This window comes from Zonotrichia albicollis, chromosome 7 (genome assembly GCF_047830755.1).
Source record: "Zonotrichia albicollis isolate bZonAlb1 chromosome 7, bZonAlb1.hap1, whole genome shotgun sequence".
Classification (NCBI taxonomy): domain Eukaryota; kingdom Metazoa; phylum Chordata; class Aves; order Passeriformes; family Passerellidae; genus Zonotrichia; species Zonotrichia albicollis.
Genome location: NC_133825.1, coordinates 40,700,335 through 40,721,560, shown reverse-complemented (window position 1 = coordinate 40,721,560; position 21,226 = coordinate 40,700,335). Strand labels below are relative to the sequence as shown.

At 50.2% G+C, this 21,226-nt stretch overlaps 1 protein-coding gene across 3 annotated transcripts in view; it reads right to left on the bottom strand.

Annotated features, from left to right (window-relative positions):
* Window positions 1–19,459, bottom strand: part of MXI1 (MAX interactor 1, dimerization protein) — a 62,177-nt gene extending 42,718 nt beyond the window's left edge. Inside the window, exons 1-2 of one of the 3 annotated variants that reach the window (XM_074545201.1) lie at window positions 19,108–19,459; window positions 8,392–8,524 (exon numbers count right to left, since the gene is read on the bottom strand). In XM_074545201.1, coding sequence (XP_074401302.1) covers window positions 8,392–8,524; window positions 19,108–19,303 — 329 coding nt within the window. In that variant the 5' untranslated portion in view covers window positions 19,304–19,459. Of the gene's footprint in view, window positions 1–8,391; window positions 8,525–9,240; window positions 9,717–19,107 lie in introns of those variants that run through there. The other 2 variants (XM_074545202.1, XM_005481109.3) reach the window with 2 other exon arrangements.
* Between the last annotated feature and the right edge of the window lie 1,767 nt (window positions 19,460–21,226).

Below are 21,226 nucleotides of genomic sequence, written 5' to 3'. Positions count from 1 at the left end.
GTGTGTGCATTACCCCAATGTACAGATGGTGGGAAGCACACAATGTGCAGATGGCAGGAGCCATGTAGGTCATCTGACGTGCCCAGACCGTGCAGCCTTTCGGCAGCACACTCAGGAAATGATCCAAGGCCCAGCATGCCAGGCTCTGCCCTGTAACGTGCTTCTTCCCACACATAACATTACCCTTTTGAGGAAGATGGTCACTTCCAGAAATAGCCCAGGCAGTGCCCTCTGCAGTGCAGCAGTCTGTTTGGGGAACATGTACTTCTCTGCAAACACACATCTTCTGCCCTCAAGAAACTGCCTTCAGATGCACTGGGGAAAGTGAGGCTTTTTGAGTAAACACCACCTGACTGAACTGCACTTTGTTTGAAAAGAAACTGATGGCATTTATATGGCTGTGGGCCAGGCCAGACTTCCTTCACTTCTATTTAGGCTTGTTAGTTATGTCTCATGTTACAACCATACTGCTGCAATACTGTGCCTGGAGATGAAGGCAGGGGGAAACATACTTTAAATCAGGAAAATACATTGACAATACTGTTAGCTGCATGCTGTACTAGGGAAACTGAGGCACAAAGACTCCACAGGCTGTAAGAAAATCAGGAAGAGAACTCAGATGTCCTTATGTCTGGGACTGTATTCTGTCAACAGGGACACACTCATCCAGCATTTGGGAGATCCATGGAAAAGAAAGGCTGAGAAAAATGGAAGAGCTTCAATTTCTTCTGTTCTTACAGTTCTGGCTCACAAGCAGCACCAACCATGAAGGCTGCAAGGTGGCTACCTCCCACAGCTCCCAGATGGCCAGGCTGCTTGTAAAGCAGTTCATGAACTGGTGCACTTTGTAGCCTCACTGTTAAAGGCAAATCAGAAGCTGTGCCATGATACCTTACCATGTCACCTTACCATGTCTATATGCTGCTTTAGGGCTGCCCAGGCACTTGGGCAATGACCCCTGGAGCAGCAGCCCCAACAGCAATCCCAATGTCATCTGTCCTTTCTCACAACTTCTCCCTTCTTGATGGTGTAACAGATGGTGGGAGATAAATGAGAAGCTTTCAGAAAATAATCGACTATTTTATGGAGAGGAGCTTTAATCAAAACTGAGGCAAAAGAATTGCTCTCAGTCCACATGCCTGCTTGTCACAGAGCAAGCAGCAAAGCATAAACAAGTAATTAAGATAATATTGGAAATCATCTAAGGCTACTTCAAACTGGATTCATAAAGCAACAGAACTGAAGTGAAATCACTTTCATATCAGAGAATGAAAGGACTGAAAGTACAGTAGGGAACACAGAAAAGAGAGATGGGAATATATCCAGCAAGATGGAAAAAGCAGGCCTGTTCTCTCTGAGCTGATCAACAAGGCAGTGTCTCATAGAGAAGAGATCCAGGCAAAGGCCAGCCAAGTGCACAGCCCCAGAGACCCACAGCCTCTGATCAAGAGAGCCCAAAATAAGTCAACAAAAACAAATCCTATCTTTGTTGGTTCAAAGAAGGTAGGGAGTAAGAGCCAGCACTCTCAGGAGGAGAACAAATAGCAGCCAGTCTTTGAATTTGGGCAGAAGTTTGTCAGGAGGGATCAGGAGATGATGAACAGCAGGAACTCCAACAAGCAAGACAATTAACTCAGCAGCAGGACATTGACCAGTCTGTTTGGGTCAGAAATAGAAATGGATTTGAAAGCTCCATCAGGAGCAGGAAAGGAAAAAGCCAGTCTTACCTACAAACAGGAGAACAGATGGAAACAACACTACAGGTGACAACCAATCCACTGCCGAGCACAGCACCAGGTCAGGTTAAACAAAAGCATGAAGGATAAATCCCTGCATGTGTTGTGGATGAAACATTACACAGAGAAGATATAAAAAGGGTACAAATGTGCTGAGGTGGGAAGAAAACCAAAACAACTGACAAAGAAGGAATATGACTTAAACCAGAGAATTGTCTGTACAGTGAATATAATGGAAAAACAAGAGAATTGTGGGAACAGCTGACCAGGTTTGGCCCAAATATCCTCCCCACCATGCCAAGACACAAAATTTCTCTAGGGGCTGGGTCTAACAAGCTTCACATTTCAAAAGACCCTGAGAACATAAGAAAATGTGAAGTTTCCTGCCATCACAGCAGCACTGTGATCAGTGATGCAGATCAGCCCAGGGCAGCTGCAGCACAGCTCGAACTGGGCAGTGCTGCAACACCATCAGCACGAGCCCTGACTGACTCCCTGCTGTAAAACAACACTCCTGCAGAGGATTCCCCCAAACCTGGGAGGACAAAGGGATCAGGAGCCTTCAGCCACACACAGTGACACCTCACAGCAGACAGATGCTGCAGCAGAGAGTTACAGCTTGGTTGCAGATAACATCAACAACTGGGCCTACTTCTAGTTTACACAAAGGCCTCTTTGCACAACTTGGATAGTCTAAAGAGAACACAAATTACATTTTACAACTACTGAAAGTACAAAGTATAAATTGAGCCTAGAATTGTGGGTTTCTGCATGGACTCCCTGCCACCCAGATATCCCCATACACGGCTTCAGTGCTAATACACAAAGGAAAACAGGAACTGCAGCTCTGCAGGATCTTCTTCCTTGGAGGCTTATAAAGTAAACAGGGTGACAAAGAGGAACACAGTGGGTTCCCCCATGGAAATTGCTACATCAGCTCTTGCACTTCTGGAGGCCTCATTCCTCACCAGGGAGTGGGGTTTATGCTTCTCATGCCATTTGCTGGGTTCACCCCACTTTCTGTGTTTTCCCTGGTAACCTGCCAGCTGCACTGCAAAGCCAAGCACCACTGTGAAGACACTGCACACAAAACCTCACCTACATGGGGTACTGCTTTGTTTTCCAAATCATGTCAGGATCTCACACCATGGCAGGTTCAGACACTCCAGCATCACTGGGAGTTGCTGATCTACATTTGCAGATTGCACTGGGGCAAATGGGCAGAGGGGATGTGCTGAGGCTGAACAGAGTTCAGTGCAGTCCTGTCAGCCCTCCCTGAGCACCTGTATGCAGGTACAAACCTACAAAGACACTGGGATTTGAATATGGGGTGAATATTTGCCACTTGTGCATGGACCACTAATCCAGCTTCCCAGCCCAACATTTATACTGTCATTATCCTTTCTCAAAAAGAAGTCCTGCACATATCTCACTATACTCAACACTGCTGGCCAGTCTCCCTCAATATTTCTAAGAGAAAAGCAATCCTTAACAGCTTCATTCAGCTTCCCTTTCTTGGAAAATTAACCAGCACATTCAGGTATACCCTCTACTGGGAGGCAAGATCCTGACTCCAAGTATGTCCAGACAAAGTTTCAAGAGCAAGATGAAGCTTCCAGATACTAATCACACTGCTTGTGCATGATCAAAATGAAGCATAACTCAAAACATGGCACAGCAGATCTCACACATTCTCTGTTTTACATGTGTGGATTTGTACTCTGTAAAGCAAAGCCAGGTCCTGAGCCATGAATAGAGCTTCACTACAAGGCACTACAAGGTTTGAGGCAGAAAGCATCCCCCCCATATTACACAAGGGCCAGATTCTAACCCACCTACACACAGCGAGTCAAAACTCAACTCCCACTAGCTGCGGAGTAAGGCGTGATCCAGTGCAAGAGGACTAAAAAAAAACCCAAAAAACTCACAAGCAAATAAACAAAGTATCATCCAGAAACAAGTAACAACTATAGAGCCTAGGAAGCAGGAAAGCTGTGGACAGAAAGACTCAGACACCAGGTCTCTGGGACATGAAGATAGGGGTGGGGGCTTTGTGCAGAAAAATAGATCAAACAAGAGCTGACACAGCAATCTGCTCTTTCAGGAATTCCTTACACAAGGCAGGCAAACCACTCAGCCACCTGCCCACCCTCTCTCCCAGTAAAATCATAATTACAGCACTGTCCTAACTCCAGAGGCTCCAGGAAGGACTGAAAATTGCCAGGTACTCAGTCAGCAGCACGATGTGGGGGGAGGAGGGTGGAAACCTCCTTTGACAGAAAAGATAAAACATATTGAAACTGTGCAATGTTCACCAACCCCCCTACTCCTCCCCTGCACAGTGAGGTACAGCTGCTGTGGTAAATCAGCTTTCTTGTGCACCAGACACCCAAGGCTGATTTGCAGATTCACCTGCAGCCACACCCTTTGAGCTTCTGCACCCATGTTTGTGAACCTGTGCCACATTAAGCCATCACCTAAGGCACACAGAGCACCTAATGCACAGCTACACACCCACCCCACAGTCCTTGCTCTGGGACACTGTGAGCAAAGCAAGCTCAAAGCCAAGCATACCTGAGGGTTTCAGCAGTACAGTCCCCATGTGGACCCTCAGGAGAGAATTTCAAAGGATATGAGAGTGAAAGCCTACAGAGAAGTTCAGCACAAAACCAAGTGATGGGATCTAGAAGTGGCAAAAAAGTTTTATATGGGTAGATGAGAGTGCAACGACAGAGAAAATGAGAGCTGCACCAGCAGAACAGCCAGAAGGGCAAAGAAACCCAGACGACCAGATTTCCAAGATAACATGCCCAAAATGCCTCACCATACTCATCACAGCTGCTGACTCCAAGCTCTGCAAGCAACCTGCTACCAGACTGTAGGTGTATGAAAGGCCCTTGGGAGGCAGTGCCAGACACAAGGGAGGATAATGGGAAGAGAGGAAAATGAAACGAAAAAGAAACTGGACAGAGATCAAATCCTCCCCCATGGAACTGAGCAATAGATTATTTGAGAGCCCTTAACAACATGGGCCTCCAGGGAGAGCTGAGGGCTCCCAGTGCTGCTGGGAGGATGCCTGGTATTTCCCCAGGATTACACCAAAAAACAACAGGCTTTCTACATGCCTGAGAGCCTAAATAACAACAAAACACAAATGACAATCTAATATTGTAATGCAATTTCAGATTTCCTTATAAATCTTAACTTCATTAAACTGACGGCATTATTGGGGGAAAAATAATTTAGCAACCCTACTGTTTATTTTATTTCCTGCTGACACAATGATTTAATTGATTAAAAAGTCTTCTCAATTATTTTCCAAAATGTAGAAATATCAAGCCAGGCTAATCCTAAGTAAATATAATGAACCTTTCAAATAATTGAGTCTATTAGAACTGCACATGTAGGGTCCATGGCAGCAGTTTCCAGTGACACTGAGTGCAAGTTAATGTACCCACAGAACTTCACTCCCAGCACAGACTACTTCACTTCTCTAGCAGTGTTTTAGAAACTCAGGTTCTGCCCCAGAAACCCCTTCTGAAAAAAGTAACGTTAAATACTACAGGCTGTAACAAACTGCTGTTCATTTTCCAACCCCTCCCAAAAATCAGAAGATAATTTTGTAAAGAGCAAATTTAAGGAGGCAATATTAAATTCAAATGTAACACATGCTGGCTAACTTCAGTTTTTAATTTGCTTGGGGTTTTGCTTTTATGTGTTAAGTGGGATTTGTTAAAAAAAAAAAAAGTTTCCCTTGTCTATTATAAACACCAGGTAACAATGACTGTGATTCTCCAATTATTTTCTGCAGGTGGGTAATTTCCCATACCAAAATATCCCCAACTAAAGCAAAACTCTATTTTTAAATACGTTCATGTTTTAACTCAAACTCATTATATCTTTAAAACGTGCACAAAACACTGCACATTCACGTAGATAATGATTGCAGAGGGAAGCCCTCTGCAGCAATCTCCATGCTGTTGGTTGCACAACAGAGACAAGCAAAGGAAAAGAGAACCTGAGCCACAACATCCTTCCTTAAAATTGCATCACAAGAATTAGAAACTATTAAGCAATTTTTTTGCTCTTATCTGCACACCCCTATTTGGGGTAGAAAAGAATTATTTTGCTGAGACTGTGAGATCACCATAGTTCTGTAAGAATAAGAATTGCTCCACCACTGCCATCCAGAACTGGGCTGTCTGCTCCTCAGAACTTTCTGGGTGTTTGTGCAATGACAGCACAGAGCCTGTTGGGAGGAAATAGCTGTCATGTCTGGGCTGCAAATGCTGAAGGGAAATACTTGGAATTAAAATATTAATCAAACAGGCACCCAGGCTTCATAAATAGCCGGCACCACGAAATCATGGATTATTTGGTTCAATAAAGACCATCAACAATGTACACGTGCTAATCTGTAAAATGAATTGTAAAAGTGTATAAATAAAAAAAAAAGGAAAACATTGTCACTTTCCCAAGGTTGCCTGAGAGACATTTTTAGAGGAGGCTGTTTTATTACAAGATCTGCATGAGATCTAAATGCATTATTCCTCTACACTAATGAACCATTTTGAGACAAAAGCAATCTAAGAAAATCTCTTGTCCACACATGAAATGTAAGTTTTGTTCCTCATCAAGGACTTGATATTTAATTCAAAGTCCATTCCAACTCCACCAGACAGAACTTACTGAATTGCCCCTTTGATTTTAACAGGAAGAGATGATACAGAGCCTTCCTTAAACAGGGCTGATGCTATACTCAGCATCACACAAAAGACACTGCAGTGAATTTGGAGGCACCCTAAACTTCACAGTTGTCACTTCCCGGCACTTCAGCCATCTGGAAGGCCTGCCATCTCCTACAGCAAGTGCAAGCTGCTACGACTTGTGCTAAAAGAAACTTCCATTTCCAACTGTGCATGTAAGGTCTGAGCTCCCCAAAAGACCCACTCTGGTCCCTGCCTGGAGCAGATCCCACACTGGTCACTCCCTGAGGCTGGAACAAGCACAGGAGGAAATGCTCTGGCTAACAATGCTCTCACTCTAAAGATTCCATCTAGCCTTAGTATTCTTTGTATAAAGAAGGTTTAAGTAAGACTAGAAAGTACATCTTCTGCTTCTCTGCTGCCTTTTCCTCCACAGGAACATATTCAGCCTGTCAGCTCCAGGGCCCAGCGGGCTGGTGTCAGCACAGAGCTGCCCCAGGAGAGCTGTGCCTGGAGCTCTCTGCTGGCAGGGCCTGCTGAGCACCCTGGCCCCAGGGACTGGGAGTGCTCTGCATCCCTCTCCAGCCTACAGGCTGCTGGATTCAGTGCTAAGGAGTTCCTGAGGGGGATGTGCTTCCAGCCCTCCTCTGGAGAAGGGCAGGTTGCCATGACAAAGGCCTTTGAGACAAAGAGGTGTGGGATGGAAAAATAGTATGTGGGAAACCTAGAGAGAAAAATACCGACCTCAATTCAGCATTTGCCACCATTTTCCAACACAAAGTCACAGGACTGGGGGCTTTGGTTCACGATAAACAGCAAAGAGCTACAAATGCCCTCAAATTAGGAGAGGCTGGATGAAGTAGAGAAGCAAATACAAACATTGAGCAGACACAGAGCTCAAGATATGCTGATCCTGATGAAGAAAACTTCCCCACAGCAAGGTGTCCTAACATTGCTTCAAACAACCTTTATTATCAAATGCTGCCGAAGCAGAATCACTGCAAGCAAAGGCACCTTCCCCTTAGGCCTTTACAGGTCCTTCCCAATGGCCTTAAGAAAGCCTTAATCACCTGAGCCACCTGCCACCATTTTATGGATTGCACAGGCCTTGCTGCAGTAAAAGCAAGCTTGCAAATGCCTTTTCAAAGGCATACTCTATGTTTCTAAAGTTTCTCTATCCCAGAAGATCTCAACAAGGTCTGAACAAACCTACAGAAGGTAGCAAACAAAAATAAAAAGAACAGGAATGAGAGAGAAGAGGCAAATGCAACCACAGCACCAGGCAATAGGCTTAATCCTATTGTCTCTTCTAGATTTAAGAAACCAAAAAACATGCCTTTGTGTAATAAGAAAAGTGTCAAAAACATGGAGTTCTACAATTATCAAGCTATCAAAAACTGGGAAATCCCACTGCCCTGAAAGGCAGACTGAAACACAGCTCTGTTTTCCTGAACTGAATTTTTAACATGTTGTACATTACAGTCAGTCATCTCCCTCTCTCCCATTTGTTGTAGGGGATCCATTTCAAAACATTTCCTTGCTTCAAATCATGCCTGTCATTACAATCCCAAAGCACCCAGGCTGCACATGCACTATCCCTTAAAAGCAGTGATTTCTGGGTTGGAAAGACATCAGCTGTATATAATGGGAATAGCTATTGCCTACCTTCTCCCTAAACCTTATGAACAGATCTCCCTATTCCCCTTCCCTCTGCAGCATCTGAGACTTGGCATGGTGTCAGCTGGCAGTGCCACTTCAGATCCAGCTCCCCTGTGTCCCCTCTACTTCCAGTGCTATAGATCCAGAATGGACGCTGCACTTGTGTGCCCCAGCTCTGAATCTAGCTGTTCACATTCTCTTCCCATTTTTCCAAGAGAGGAAATTTCTCTCCACTGCCTCCAGCTTTGTTCTGCAGCTGTGAGCCCCAGGCAGCCCTGCCCACACTGTACCTGGTGGCAATGCTGGCAATGCTGCCACTGCCGCTGTATTTCCGTGCCCGGCTCAGCCTCCGCGTGGGCTTTGGGTCCTGTAGTCCAGGGCTTGGGACTGAGGGGAAGGTCGAGGCATAGCCGTGCTCACACTCTGCAAGAGAATCAACAGGCAAGGCATTAATAACAAAAAGCAACAATCAAAAAAAAAAAAAAAAAAAGGAGAGAAAAAAATAAAAATAAGAAAGGAAAAAATAAAGAAGTCAGCAGGCAGGCCTCACCACTAACCTGCTGGCCTAGCTGGGGAGGCCCTTAATCACAACAGCTCAGGGAAATGACTGAGGATATATATTCATTTCACAGGGAAGTGGACTGGGGCTGGAGAAAAGGGAGGAAGGGAAGTATAAAGTCTCTGCCAACCCTGGAGGGAGGTCACCACCACTCAAACATTGAAAATATAAAAAAAACCCAACATGACAGTCTAGAGAGTGCCTCATCTTCCTCCTCCTGCCCAACCTATCCGAACCAGGCAAACCAGATATATTTCAACGTGATACTGACGTGTCTGCTGAGCCAGAGCCACCCATCACCATCCCTCCTGCCCAGTGGAAAACTTTCACACCAAATACCCCCTTTTCCTCCCAGAAACCACATCCACGTCAACCTCCCCCACTCTGCAAAAACATTCCACCTCATCCACCACCTTCAGGAGGGCTCATCGGCCCTATCCTTCATTCAGCTGGGGATTTGCCACCATCCCGCCAGCAAACACCTGCTCTGATCCCTTCTCGGGGTCACTCTCGCCCCTCGGTGGGGATCTGACCCCAGCCCCGTTCCCCTCACGGAGGGCACCCATCCTCCCCCCATTACCTCTCTCCCTTCGCTCCAGATACTCGGCCGCCTCCAGCAGCCGCTGGATGTTGATCATCTGGACCTGCTCCATGGCCGGGGGGCTCCGCAGCCCCGGGCCGCCCTCCGCCCCCACGCTCCCGGCTCCCCCGCTGGACACGGGGGCGGCTGCGGCGGGGAGGCGCCGGGGATCGCCGTCTCTGCCCAGTGCCCGGGCCTCGTCACACCGTGCCGGGGGCGGCTCTCCTGGGAGGGCGAGGGGCGGCAAGGGAACACGCCGGAGGAAATGCCGGAGGAAGGAGCCGCTCCGGGATGCTCCCGCCGGGGAGCGGCGAGCGCTTATTCCTGCCCCAGCCCCGTCCCCAGCGCTGCCCCCGCGGCCAGCCCCGATGCGCCCCCGCGCCGGGCCCTGCCAGGATCCAGCCCCGGCCCCCTCGGCCCGGCAGCCCCGCGGCGGGACCGGCCCCTCCGGCCGCCGCCCCGCCCGCCGCCTCGCAGCACTTTGTTTACCTCTGCCCGGCGCTCACGGGCGGGCGGAGCGGAGCGGAGCGGGGCGGGCTGGGAAATGCAGTTCCCGGGAGCACCGAGGCACGGCCGGAGCGTGTGGGGGGAGGCAGCTCCCGGGGCAGTGGCTGCGTGTCCCCGCGCCTGAGGGGATGGCTCCGGGCCCACCCAGACCCTGAGGTGGTGGTGGTCAGGTCACAGAATCACAGAGTGGGTCACGCTGGGAGGCACCACGGTGGGTCAGCTCCCAGCTAAGGAGGGTCACTCCGGAGCACAGTGTGCAGGATTGCATCCAGATGGCTCTGGAATATCTCCAGTGACAGAGACTCCACAGCCTCTCTGGGCAACCTGTGCCAGTCTCAGTTACCTGCATAGCTCATATTCAGGTGGGACTGCTGTGTATCAGCATCTGCCCCTTGCCACTTGTCCCATTGCTGGGCACCACCACAAAGAACCTGGTCCAACCTCTGACACCTCCCTTCCAACAGACAGACATTAATAAAATCCCCTCTCAGACGTCTCTTCTTGAGGCCAAGCAGGCCCAGCTCCCTCAACCTTTTAAGAGAGATGCTCCAGTCCCCGGATCAACTCTGCAGCCCTCCAGTGCACCTGCTCGAGGAGCTTCGTGTCTCCCTTGAACTGAGAAGCCCAGGACTGGACACAGCATCCCAGGTGGGGCCTCCATGCCCACCCACATGGAACTGGCAGGGCTGTGGCAAGGACAAAGCAGAGAGGCTACAAAAGACAAAGCCACAGCCACAATGTAGAAACTTTCCACATCTCACCTGTGGAGATGGAACTCCACAGGTTCCAGGTGCCTGGAATTCCCACCTGGAGTGACTGATAGATTGTTTTTTATAGGAGGTTAAGGATCAAGGCCCATTTTTCAATGTGCACAGATTATTTAAGAGCATAGACAAGAGATACCATAGACAGCAAATTCACTATACTTGAAGTGGCACATTAACAGTGGCACATTAACAAGGCACAACAGTGACCATCTCAACATTTTAACAAATGCTTTCAGTGTGATCATTCTTTTCAGAATTTTAATAATGTATTTACATCCTTATTTTCATGTAGGTACAAACCCTTGGATTACTTCTATCACCCTGAATTTTACCAAACTCAGCATTAGCTGGAATGGAGCTCAAAAACCTGGTAACATAGAATTGCATTATACCAATCTCTAAAATATTTGACTTACTTGAAAAGGATGCACTCAGAAAACATTCAAGATCAGAATCAGAACATTCACAGTAAATATCAGAATCTCCAACTGATTCTGACTTAGAATCTCCCAAAGACTGTTTTGTAGTTCTGACTGGGATATTTTCTGAACCTTTAGGCCATGACTGGTTACATTTGCAAACATTCCTCCATCACAACAGGAGACAGAAAAGTACCTTGAAAAAAAGCCCAAAAAAGTAGAAATTCTCAACCAATGGCTTATGTCTGGTAGCAAGGGCTTTAGGCAGAGCACAAAGTATCAGGAGACTTGTGATGGAGTTGCAAGAGTCGGCAGCACTCAACTAGAGAAGAGCTGAAAAAAGTGGATTCAGGGTAGCTAACTTTTCTCTACACACAATTTGCTGATCCACCATTTCTGAGGTTTCCTCAGAAAACTGCAGGCTTGCAGCTGATGGAGGTAAAAATAATACCACTATTCAATTCTTACACAGACCTTTTCATCTCCAGATCTCTAGGGGTTGATTTGTTTTGTTTCTCTTAAGGTGGGACAGCTGAAAAATAAGGAAGGAAGCTGGGACACTTCCAGGGACATCCCTCCCTCATTCTGGGAAGGACAGTCCCAGCCCTTGCTCGGACAGGAGAGTCTCCACTCATGCACCTACACCCAGCCAGACCACAGCATGTGCAAAGACTGGATTTTGGCTGGGGTAGAGCTCAGGGAACGAAGCATTCTCTCTCCCCACCTCATATTTCTACACTGGAAGCTGCCCATAGAGGAGACTGTTAAAAGCACAGAAGGAAAATTCCAAATTTGGGCAGTCTCAAGGACTACTCATAAGATCCTGGATTAAGGAAAAGGACACAGGTGCACAGACATCTCCACACCAGTGAGGTTAACACAAGAGCATTTCTGGGCTCTAACTGAGCTTCCTTTAACCTGCTTCCAAAACCAGAGAGCCATTTGCTTCTCAGGATTAGCAACACTAAACATTAAAAAACCCAAACCCTGCAACTCCAAACCCCCAAACTCACTGCAAAACAGGCCCTTAGCAGACCCACTGCCATTAGCTTTTCCGATGGCACATTGGGAGATATGTGGTGCCACTCTAGGGGTTAAAAGGGAAATCCACGGCTGGAAAATGAAGGGGTAGGTTAGGAGCACATCAGAGAGTCAGCCTCATGAAGGTGAAGGTCAAGATACAAAACAAGAGAGGAGGAAGGAGGGGAATCCTGATACACATGGTGAATTAAATCAGCCTAGAGATAAGTAACAGCAGGATCAGTTCTGTGTGAAATGATGTAGGACGAGCTCTTGCATTTACACTTCAGCTCAGCTTCCAAGTCTTTGTTTCTGAAGTAAACAATGTAAATTAGAAAAAAAATCTGCGTGAAACAAAGAGAAATTTGGAAATAAACGATGGGACATTTCCCCAAAGAAGGAGCCCTAGAGAAGAGGCAAGTAACTATGGAGCCCCAGCAGATCTGTAAAATCTTGCAATTGCCATCCCAAGTGCTCGTGTGGGCAGGTCAGCCTGCAAAATGCCAGAGTGTGACAGAAACAAAAGTGGGTGGAAAGTAAATAGCACGAAGAGGCCCAATGCCACTCAACTGCTGGCCAAAAAGCCCCCAAAGTCAGATTTTAAATGTGGTTGAGCAATCCACAAGCAACACTGGGGAGGGGCTAAGGGAAGAGTATTTTAGGGGAGAATGAGATCATTTAATTTAGTGGCTCCGAATGATCTGTAAGTACAGTTTTCTGATTATAAGTGCTTGCTGCTGGCATCCCTTCTGGCAGCTGTGATTCACTTTCATTGTGTGTTCTGCTGCTTCGCCCTTTAGAAAGGGGCTTTTTACATTTTATTAAATGGCACTTCGGCAACCCTCCATTTCCAGCCTTAATAATGGATTTGTTAATCTCCCTGATAGCCTTTCCCTCCTCCTTAGCAATAATTTAAATATCCAAGAAGAAATCTGCAGTGCAGAAATCAATTAATATTTACATCTGAAATACTGCTGTACTATTTTCATCAAGTATAACAGATGTGATCTGTTTTTTATCAACATCGCCATCACTTACATTAAACTAGCAACTTCCATCAGGAAAATTTTCTAAGAGCTTTCCAAAAGTAATGCTTTAAGCTTCTCAAACCCAAAATTACTTCAGCTATTTTCTTTCCACTCGACAGGAAGGGAAACTGAGGTGTAAGCAGCATAATTACTCACAAGAAGACACACCCTAAGTCAGAGGTGGAACAGGAACACGTCTCACAAATCAAGATGCCCAGCCCTCTGCTTTGAACACAAACCTTAGAAATAGCACAATGCTTTGCAACGTGGAAGTTATTTTCAATAAGGGCAATCCCTTTGGCTAAGCTGCCTTGTTTTTCATTCTGTATTTGGCTTTTGCTAAAATCCTCCTGTTCCCAACCATTTGCATTTTCTGGGAGGAACATCAAGATGGCAACAGCCATAAGAGCTTCCTTTGCCCACCTTCACACAAACCCTCCAAACTCTTGATATTGTTTTCAAATCCTTGAAATCTAACACTTGTGTAATCAAAGCATGAACAGAGATCCCTGGTGGGAACCATTTTCTGGCACTCTCAAGATTCAGTGATTCCCCAAATTTCTGGGAACAGCAGATCCATACCACTCCTGTTTCTCTAGTGAGGGGAACAACATCTGAACAACATAATCAGCACACACTGTAACAAACAGGTCTCTGTTCTCGTAGCCACGGCTGCAATAGCTCAGAATTGCAGGACTTGCAGCAGCAGACTGGAGCACAACCCAAGTGCCACCTACTCAACTCCTTCCAAGGCTTGCAATTCCTTCACCAAGGGACCTACAAGTGCCTACAGGACATGGCCTCATTTCTCATCCAGGAGGTTCACTCTTTTGCAAGGCATCAGATAATCCATTTCAGCACTCCCACTGGTACCTGGAACCCATCCACCATTGAGGACAGACATTCCTCAGAACCAAACCTCTGGAATATCCAAGAGTTTGAACAGGAATCAATTGCACGCTTTGATTCAAAGACTAAGCTCTGCCAAACAATAAGATAAAAGCCACAGATCTATTGGCTCTTCGGGTCACTTGTTCCTTCTCTCCAGGAGATGTGCTCTGTTTTCAGCCCTGTGCTGTGCCCAAATTTATACTGAGTCAGTGACTTACTCTATAACTTTGATTAAGTCACTTAACTGATCCAGCTGCAAAATTAAAAGGAATTTCCACAAGAAAAAATATACAGAGTCCTTCAGCTAAATAACAAGAAAGTAGGGTTCTTCAGCCAGTGGCAGAATGTGCTTCTTTTCTGGCTCTCAGGATGCTCTGCTGACAAGGGATGTGATCACTTCTCAGCAGTGCTTCCCAGCACAGTTCCATGGTTCTACCTCTGCCCTATCATTTCTCCTGCTGTGGCTTCCTTCTGAATTCTATGCTGAGGTCCAAACAGCATGAGTCAAAACACCCCAACCTGGAAGTGGCTAACACATGAATCACTGTGGCCAGGTCATGAACCAGGAGGAATGAAAGAGGTTTACTGTGAGTTGGATGAAAAATATATAAATAAAGGGGTCCCACACTGCTCTATATATCACATCACCATGAGATCCAAGGCCATCTACACTGACCTTGAGCCACTTGGTCAGCTCTCATTGATACAATGGGAGCTCTACATGCAGACCAAAGGCAGTCTCAGCTCCTTCTGCCCTCAGCTAATTACAGGTTTCTGACATTTCTTTGGTTTGTCAGAAAAAGACCCTAAACAGTACACAAACAATGAAAGGAGCCACATGATGAAGATACTGTTAATTCATCCCCAAGGCTCAGTTGTCTTCTCCCTCAGAGAGAATTATGCAGGAGCAAAGGACAAATCTAAGATCGTCCATTTGTTATTCCTGGTCAGAAGATCAATAAACATAGCCAGCACTTGAAGAAGACCCAGCTGTCTCCTGTGAGGGGCAAGGCCCACTGTCCTATGCACGCACACCTCTATTAGACTGGTGAACTTGTCACCCCTGTTACAGAGACTTGATTGCCTTCATGCTTTTGGAAGAGGATATGGCAACACAGGTCTGTATCTGCAGTGAGATCAGAATGTATTACACACCAGGCCTATTACAGATAAGTCATCGTATCCGAAGGATTCATCACATGTTTGTGCAACTCCTACTGACAAAAACATGAGTCCACACACAAAGGGGATGCCTGGCACAATACTAAACCTCACCTGAGTTTATTCCAGGTCCCTTTAAAAACATCTTCCAAATCCCAGCATTCCAGCTGCTACAGATTTTCAGCCCTGTTTATTCCTGAAGTGGCATTCACAGAGGTTACAGATGTATCAACAGAGCTGCCCTCAGCACAACTTTCCTGTCTGAAAACAGCCACTGTAACTTTCTTCGAGCCACTTTTCTACTCCTTGGATACCAAGCTTAAATTTCTAGAAACAGGTCATTTGGAAACCTGTACATGTCAGTTAGCAAGGTGTGTTGGGATTGGGTTTTGTGGTCTCACCATGAGAACTGCAGCAAACAGGCAGGCAGCACTGTTATTCACTCCCAGAGGCTCAACTGGAAAAATAATTCAGTTATATTTCAGCAGCTAAAATACTCCAGCTTACCCAAGGAGTCTGATAAGAGGATTCGAACCTTCCCTGTCACCATACTGTAACACAGGTCATTTTTATTCTAATATTTTAAAATGTAAGTGAATAAGGGTGCTGCTGAGAGGCCACTCCTGACCACTGCCTCCCCCTGCCATAGCTCTGACAGTATATCCTACCCTGCTCCACAGCTCTCTGCCCTGTGGTTCTGTTTCCACACCACCCAGCCAGCCCACGGCCCCTCAGCTATTATTCATGGCCACAACGATAGGATGTGGGACCTATAAATGTAAATCATCATCATCTCCATATTTCTGCCTGGGCTTCAGGCAGGTAGGAAACTCCTGCCTTATCTCAAAGTCCTGCCCTAGACCTGGAAGGCTCTGCTGTCTGCCTTGTACCACTGACCTGCACACAAGGGTAGGTGTGTTTTGGGGGCTGAAAACTTCCTTGTAGCTGCTCCTCTATCACCAGAAGGCGTGACATGCACATCTGGGATATCCAAGCATTTGGACCCACAAGAGAAGAGGTTGTGTCCACCTCTCAGGGGACCCTTCTACCAAACAGCATCTGCTCCTGCTGAGGACACTGTTTTGAGAAGGTGAGTAACATGGCACAGCCACCAAAGGCTTGGAACACTGAATGAGGGCACTGAGTGTTGTTTATCAGAAACCATAAAACTATGAGGAAAAACCACTTAAGCTCTCAGAGCATTAACAGCCCTTCCTTAAATTCCTTCCTATGGCTACTGAAGCTCTTCAGCTTCCATACCACTGTGATGCTGATCCCAACCAGCTTTACCCAGCTCTGTCCCTGTCACCCATCCTGGCCAGGAAGAGACAAACATCCACCTGTCACCTCTGTTTTTTTAAGACTGTTTCCTTGGGGCAGGGCACTGTCACTCCCCTGCATGTACAGCACCTGGCACAACAGGGCTGTGACTCAGCCACCTTCCTGATGGGAGTAACACCAAAATAGCTCATTACACCCTTTGTAACACCACGGTCAAGTGACCTGGGCATCCTGCAGGAAGCAGGCAAGCTTCTGAGTCTGGCAGTCTCCAGCAACTGAGTCCGTCAGTCTCCATTACCAAACTTGTTTGAGCTGCCCCCTCTATTATTGTGAATTGTGAGTTCAGAGACTGTAACGAGGAGTGACCATTAGCAACATCTCTGCCAGGCTGCCAGCACTGGGTGCACAGAGAATCACCCCTGCCCTAGCAGATGAAAGGGCACAGCATTCTCTTGGTGCAATAACCTGAGCTCTGCATGCAAATCCCTTCCCAGAAAGGAGATGTATATACATTAGGGTACAACGCTCCCGCTTCTGCAGCTGTTCCTTAGTTTAGATAGGGCCAGTAAGGCTCAGAGATTGTTTTCCAATCCCAGCAGCATTTTTCTTTGTTTGGGAGCAACACGTAAAAGCTGCCTGGTTTATGACAGTCACGTTCTGAACAGCACGTTCACCAGCTGAACCTTTGGTTAAATGGGACTTTTCACCCTAAAATGTCCTGATTGCACATTAAAATACTGAAAGGTTTTGCAGAATTTCCTAATAAAAGTGATGATTTTCAACATTATGACCTCAACAATTACTAGTGAAAGCTTCCGTGAAAACAAGTGCTCAGGAATGGAGTTGTTTAGATGCAAACACCTCTTTTAAAAACCTAGCAATAAAAAATCCTGTATCCTGCAGTCCTACTCATTTTCCAGTTCCAAACAAGGAACCGTGTAATATGATGCATTTTTAAATGGAGCGTGTAAAAGATCAGATACTATCCATCTCAACGGCAAGGAAAATTCTATCTCCCCCACCCCGAAAAAAACCCATGATTTTGACAGTTCCCCTTCACAATAAGAGCACTCCTTGAGAAAAAAACAGACCTAAAGCAGCGGTCTGACACTCAGTTTCCAAACCAGGGATGCTGCTGTTTTCACACGCAAACCCAGTTCTTGCTGGTGTCTCCTGTCATTTTCCTGCTCGCAGCTGCTGCTCACGGCGCAGCTCAGCTCCTCAGACGCTTGGCTTTGCAGATTCATTACGAAACAACAATTAGCACGTGAGGAAAAAAAAAAAATCCCACCCCAATATTAACTCAACTTTCCAAAACAGAAAAGCAGGCTGGATTTGTTCTGGGCGAGCAAAGAACAAGGGCTGCTGGCTGCAGCATTAGCGGCAGAGCGGCTCCTCCGCAGAGGGATCCCTTTCCCTGGGAGCCTGCGTGCACGCAGCTTTTCCCGCAGAACAAGGGCACCCTGTACCGGCACCTGCTCGGGACCTGCAGCTGCCACGGGGGCGAACGGCGAGGAGAGGGCGATGGAGCGATGGAGACGCGTGGCGAGGCACTGCCGATGCCTTTGTAAAGTTAAACGGAAAACAAAACGCAGCACATGCTCAGCGGAGGAAAAAAAGGGGGGAGGGGGGAAAACCCCCAAACATGAAAGCGAGGAGGACAGAGAAATTAAAAAAAAAAAAAGTAGAATAATTAAAAAAAAAAGTAGAAAATTTTTAAAAAAATTTAAAAGGCTAAAACAAAGAGTAACAGAGAAACCCGAGGAAAACAAGGGCAAAGCGCAGGTGGCGGAGCGGAGCCCGGGGCTCCCGGCGAGGTGTCCGTGTGACACCCCCGGGCCCGCAGGTCCCGGAGCCCCCGGGCCGAACCCCCCGGCCAAGCCCCCCCGGCCCCGCGCCCCCCCCGGCCCGCTCGGCAACGCGTGACGTCACACGGGGGACCCCGGCGCCGCGCATTGGCGGAGCGGGAGGCGAGGCCCCGCCCCCGGGAGGCGGCGGCCAATGAGCGCGGCGCGGTGGCTCCATGTGCGAACCATGTGTCCGCCCGCGGGGCGGGGCGCGCTGGGCGCAGCGCCGCTGGAGCGCGCTCCGCCACCGCGCGGGGTCCGCGGCCGCGCTCAGCCGCGGGCCACGGCCGCCCCTTTGTTCCCGAAGCGCTTCTGCCTCGCGGTGCCGCCGTCCCTCGCGGCTCGCCTGTCCGCTCGGGACACCGCTCCGCGGGGCAAAGCCGCGGGCTACGCGCACCCTCCGCGCCCGCGGAGCAGGAGGCTAGCGGCGCTGCTGGCCACCGCCCCGCACCGGACGCTTGCCCTGCCCTGCACTGCACTGCTCTGCCCTGCCCTCTCCTCCCCGCCGGCTACCTGGCGAGCGCTGCCACTTGCCTACGTGACTCTGCCCATGCCCCGGCGGGGGGAGCGGGGACGTGTCATCGCCTCCTCCCCCGCCGCTCCGGCTCCGCCACCGGCTCTGGCTCCGCGCGGGGCCCGCCGCCCCCCCGGCCCCTCTCGGTGCCGCTCCGAGCCGCTCTCCCCGAGAACCAGAGATGCGCCCCCCCTTCCCGCGCCGTCCCGCTCCGCTCTCCATCCCAAACTTTGCCCCGGGCCCGGTCTCCCCAGTGGCGGCGGGGGTCGCACGCACGGTTCTGCCGCGGGGGCTGCAGGCCGGCCCCGGCGCCCTTTGTCACTGCGTCGCCGGCCCCTGCAGGCAGCCGAAAGTTTGGGTTATTTTCCTTACTCCCCTTGACCGCCCCGCAGTCACGCACACGCGCGGCCACGGCCGCCAGCCCGCACTTACTTTTATTCTCCTTCTCGATCCGCTCCAGGTAGCTGGCGGCCTCCAGGAGCACCTGCACGTTGTAGAGGAAGGTGTCCATGCCCGCCGCGGGGCTCGTGTTGCAGATGTCCCCGAGGGGGCACCGGGCCCCGCCGGCCGCCCCTGCGCTCCGCGGCTCGCTCCGCGGCTCCCTCCGCGGCCGGCCGCGCTTCCCCATGCCCCGCCGCCTCTCCGTGCGTCCGTCCGTCTGCCGGCGAGCCCGGCGGCCGCCGCGGTCCCAGCGCTGCCGCCGCCCGCCCCGCCGCTGTGTCGCCCCACGGGCCGCCGCCGTCCCGCCCCCCCCGCGCCCCGGCGGGGCGGCCCGGCCCGGCCGCGCCTGCGGAGTGCGAGCGCCGGCGGATGCGCGGCGCCCGGCGCGGGGGGGCGGCCGGCGGGGCAGGGCCGGGCCGGTCCCGGGGCGGCGGGGACCGGTGGGTCAGCAGCGCCGGGATGTGTCACAGCGCCGCGGGGGGAACGACCCCTCGGAAAGGGGCGGCGGTGGCACCGCGCCCCGGGGATGGTGGCACTGGTGGGGGCCCAGCTGCACCCGCCCCCAGGACGCGGAGGCGCAGCTAAGCCTGCCCTGCCTCTTGTCACCCCGTGTCACCTCCCGCCACTGCCCCAGGGTCTGTCCCTGGTCAGGGACCCGGCGTGACAGGCGGACTGGGGAGCCCATGCTGCGCCCAGCGCTGGGGGCGATGGGGCCAGCACTGCAGGCAAGCCCCGAACTTCAAAGGGGCCCCTCGGCATAAGCACTAGCGGTTTAATGTCACATTACTCCTCTGTTATGCAGTGCCCCCACAAAGCTCACTCTGAGTGCAGACTCTAAAAGCAATTAATAAATTATTTTTTTCCAAAGTAAATCGAAGGCAGAGAGCAGGCAAGGGATGCACCAGCCTCCCTCACCCCCTCCATATCCATCCCTGCAGACCTGGGTCAGGGCCGGGCACACTACAGCTTGTTTTGCCCTTGTTTTGCAGTCAGGGAGGTGAGAAAAAGCAGCAGCGCCCGGAGGAGAGAGCGCAGGACCTGACCCAGACTGAGGAGAAGGGCAAGGATTTGCGCTTCCAGAAGTCATTTGCAATCTCGGGTCCATGAATTTTGAGGGGGTAGGCGGAGGGGACTCCACCAGCACCAGGCTGGCCCCAGGTGACCTCCAGCACCCTCCTGGCTCCCCTTGTGTCCGTGACAGCGGCACCGAAGCACGGCGCTGCGTTTGCAGCACAAAGCCCCGCTCCGGCCCGGCCGGTCGGGTTGGTCTGGCTCCTCTGAGGAGCCCTGTGGGAGCGGCTGGGGAGCAGCATCGCCCCGGAGATGTGCTGGGGCGTGGGCACCTGCTCACACCCGGCTGCCGTGGGTCTCGCCGGGCTCACCGGCCTCGCAGGGACCGGAACGGGCCGGAGCGCGGGGCAGAGAAGTCGTGGCGGCGTTTAGGAGGGCTGTGTTAGTAATGCCAATGGTACCTGGAGCCCGCAGCATCACGGGGACCTGACTCACCTGAGAGGGGACACTGCAGCCATGCAATGAAATCCCCGCGGCACCCAATTGCTGCGGGCCAGCGGGCTATTTTCGGGAAGCGTGGCTGCGGGATTTGGTCAGTCTCATGCCTTCTCACGGCACAAGCCGGGGCCGGGCCAGCTGCCCGTGCAGGGCGGCTCAGCACAGCCCCTCCCGCGGGCAGATGGCACCTCCTCCGTGCCCGCAGCACCGCACGGCTGCTGCCACATCCACAGAGCCACGGCTCGTCCCATCGCTGCGCTCGGCAGCCCAGAGCGGAATGGTGTCGGGGGGAGGACACACAGCATCATCCGGGTTTAGCCGTGGCCTGAAGGAGAGTGCAGAAGGCAGAGCCTGGTGTGCCAGGAGCGGGGCGGGACAGAACGCAGTGCCAGGCTCGGGTGTGCTCAGACCCCGCAGGGACTGGCCATCCCTAAGAGCAGGATTCCAGCTGGGAAAGCTGGGGCTGAGCAGAGGTGGGAGCCAGGCTGAGCCATAGGACACATCCAGGCAGGTGAAGGACTCAGATTGTACTTGGGTTTTATTAACTCCACTGACTAGCTGAGATAAGACACGGTTCCTGCTTTACAAGCCTGCATGGGCA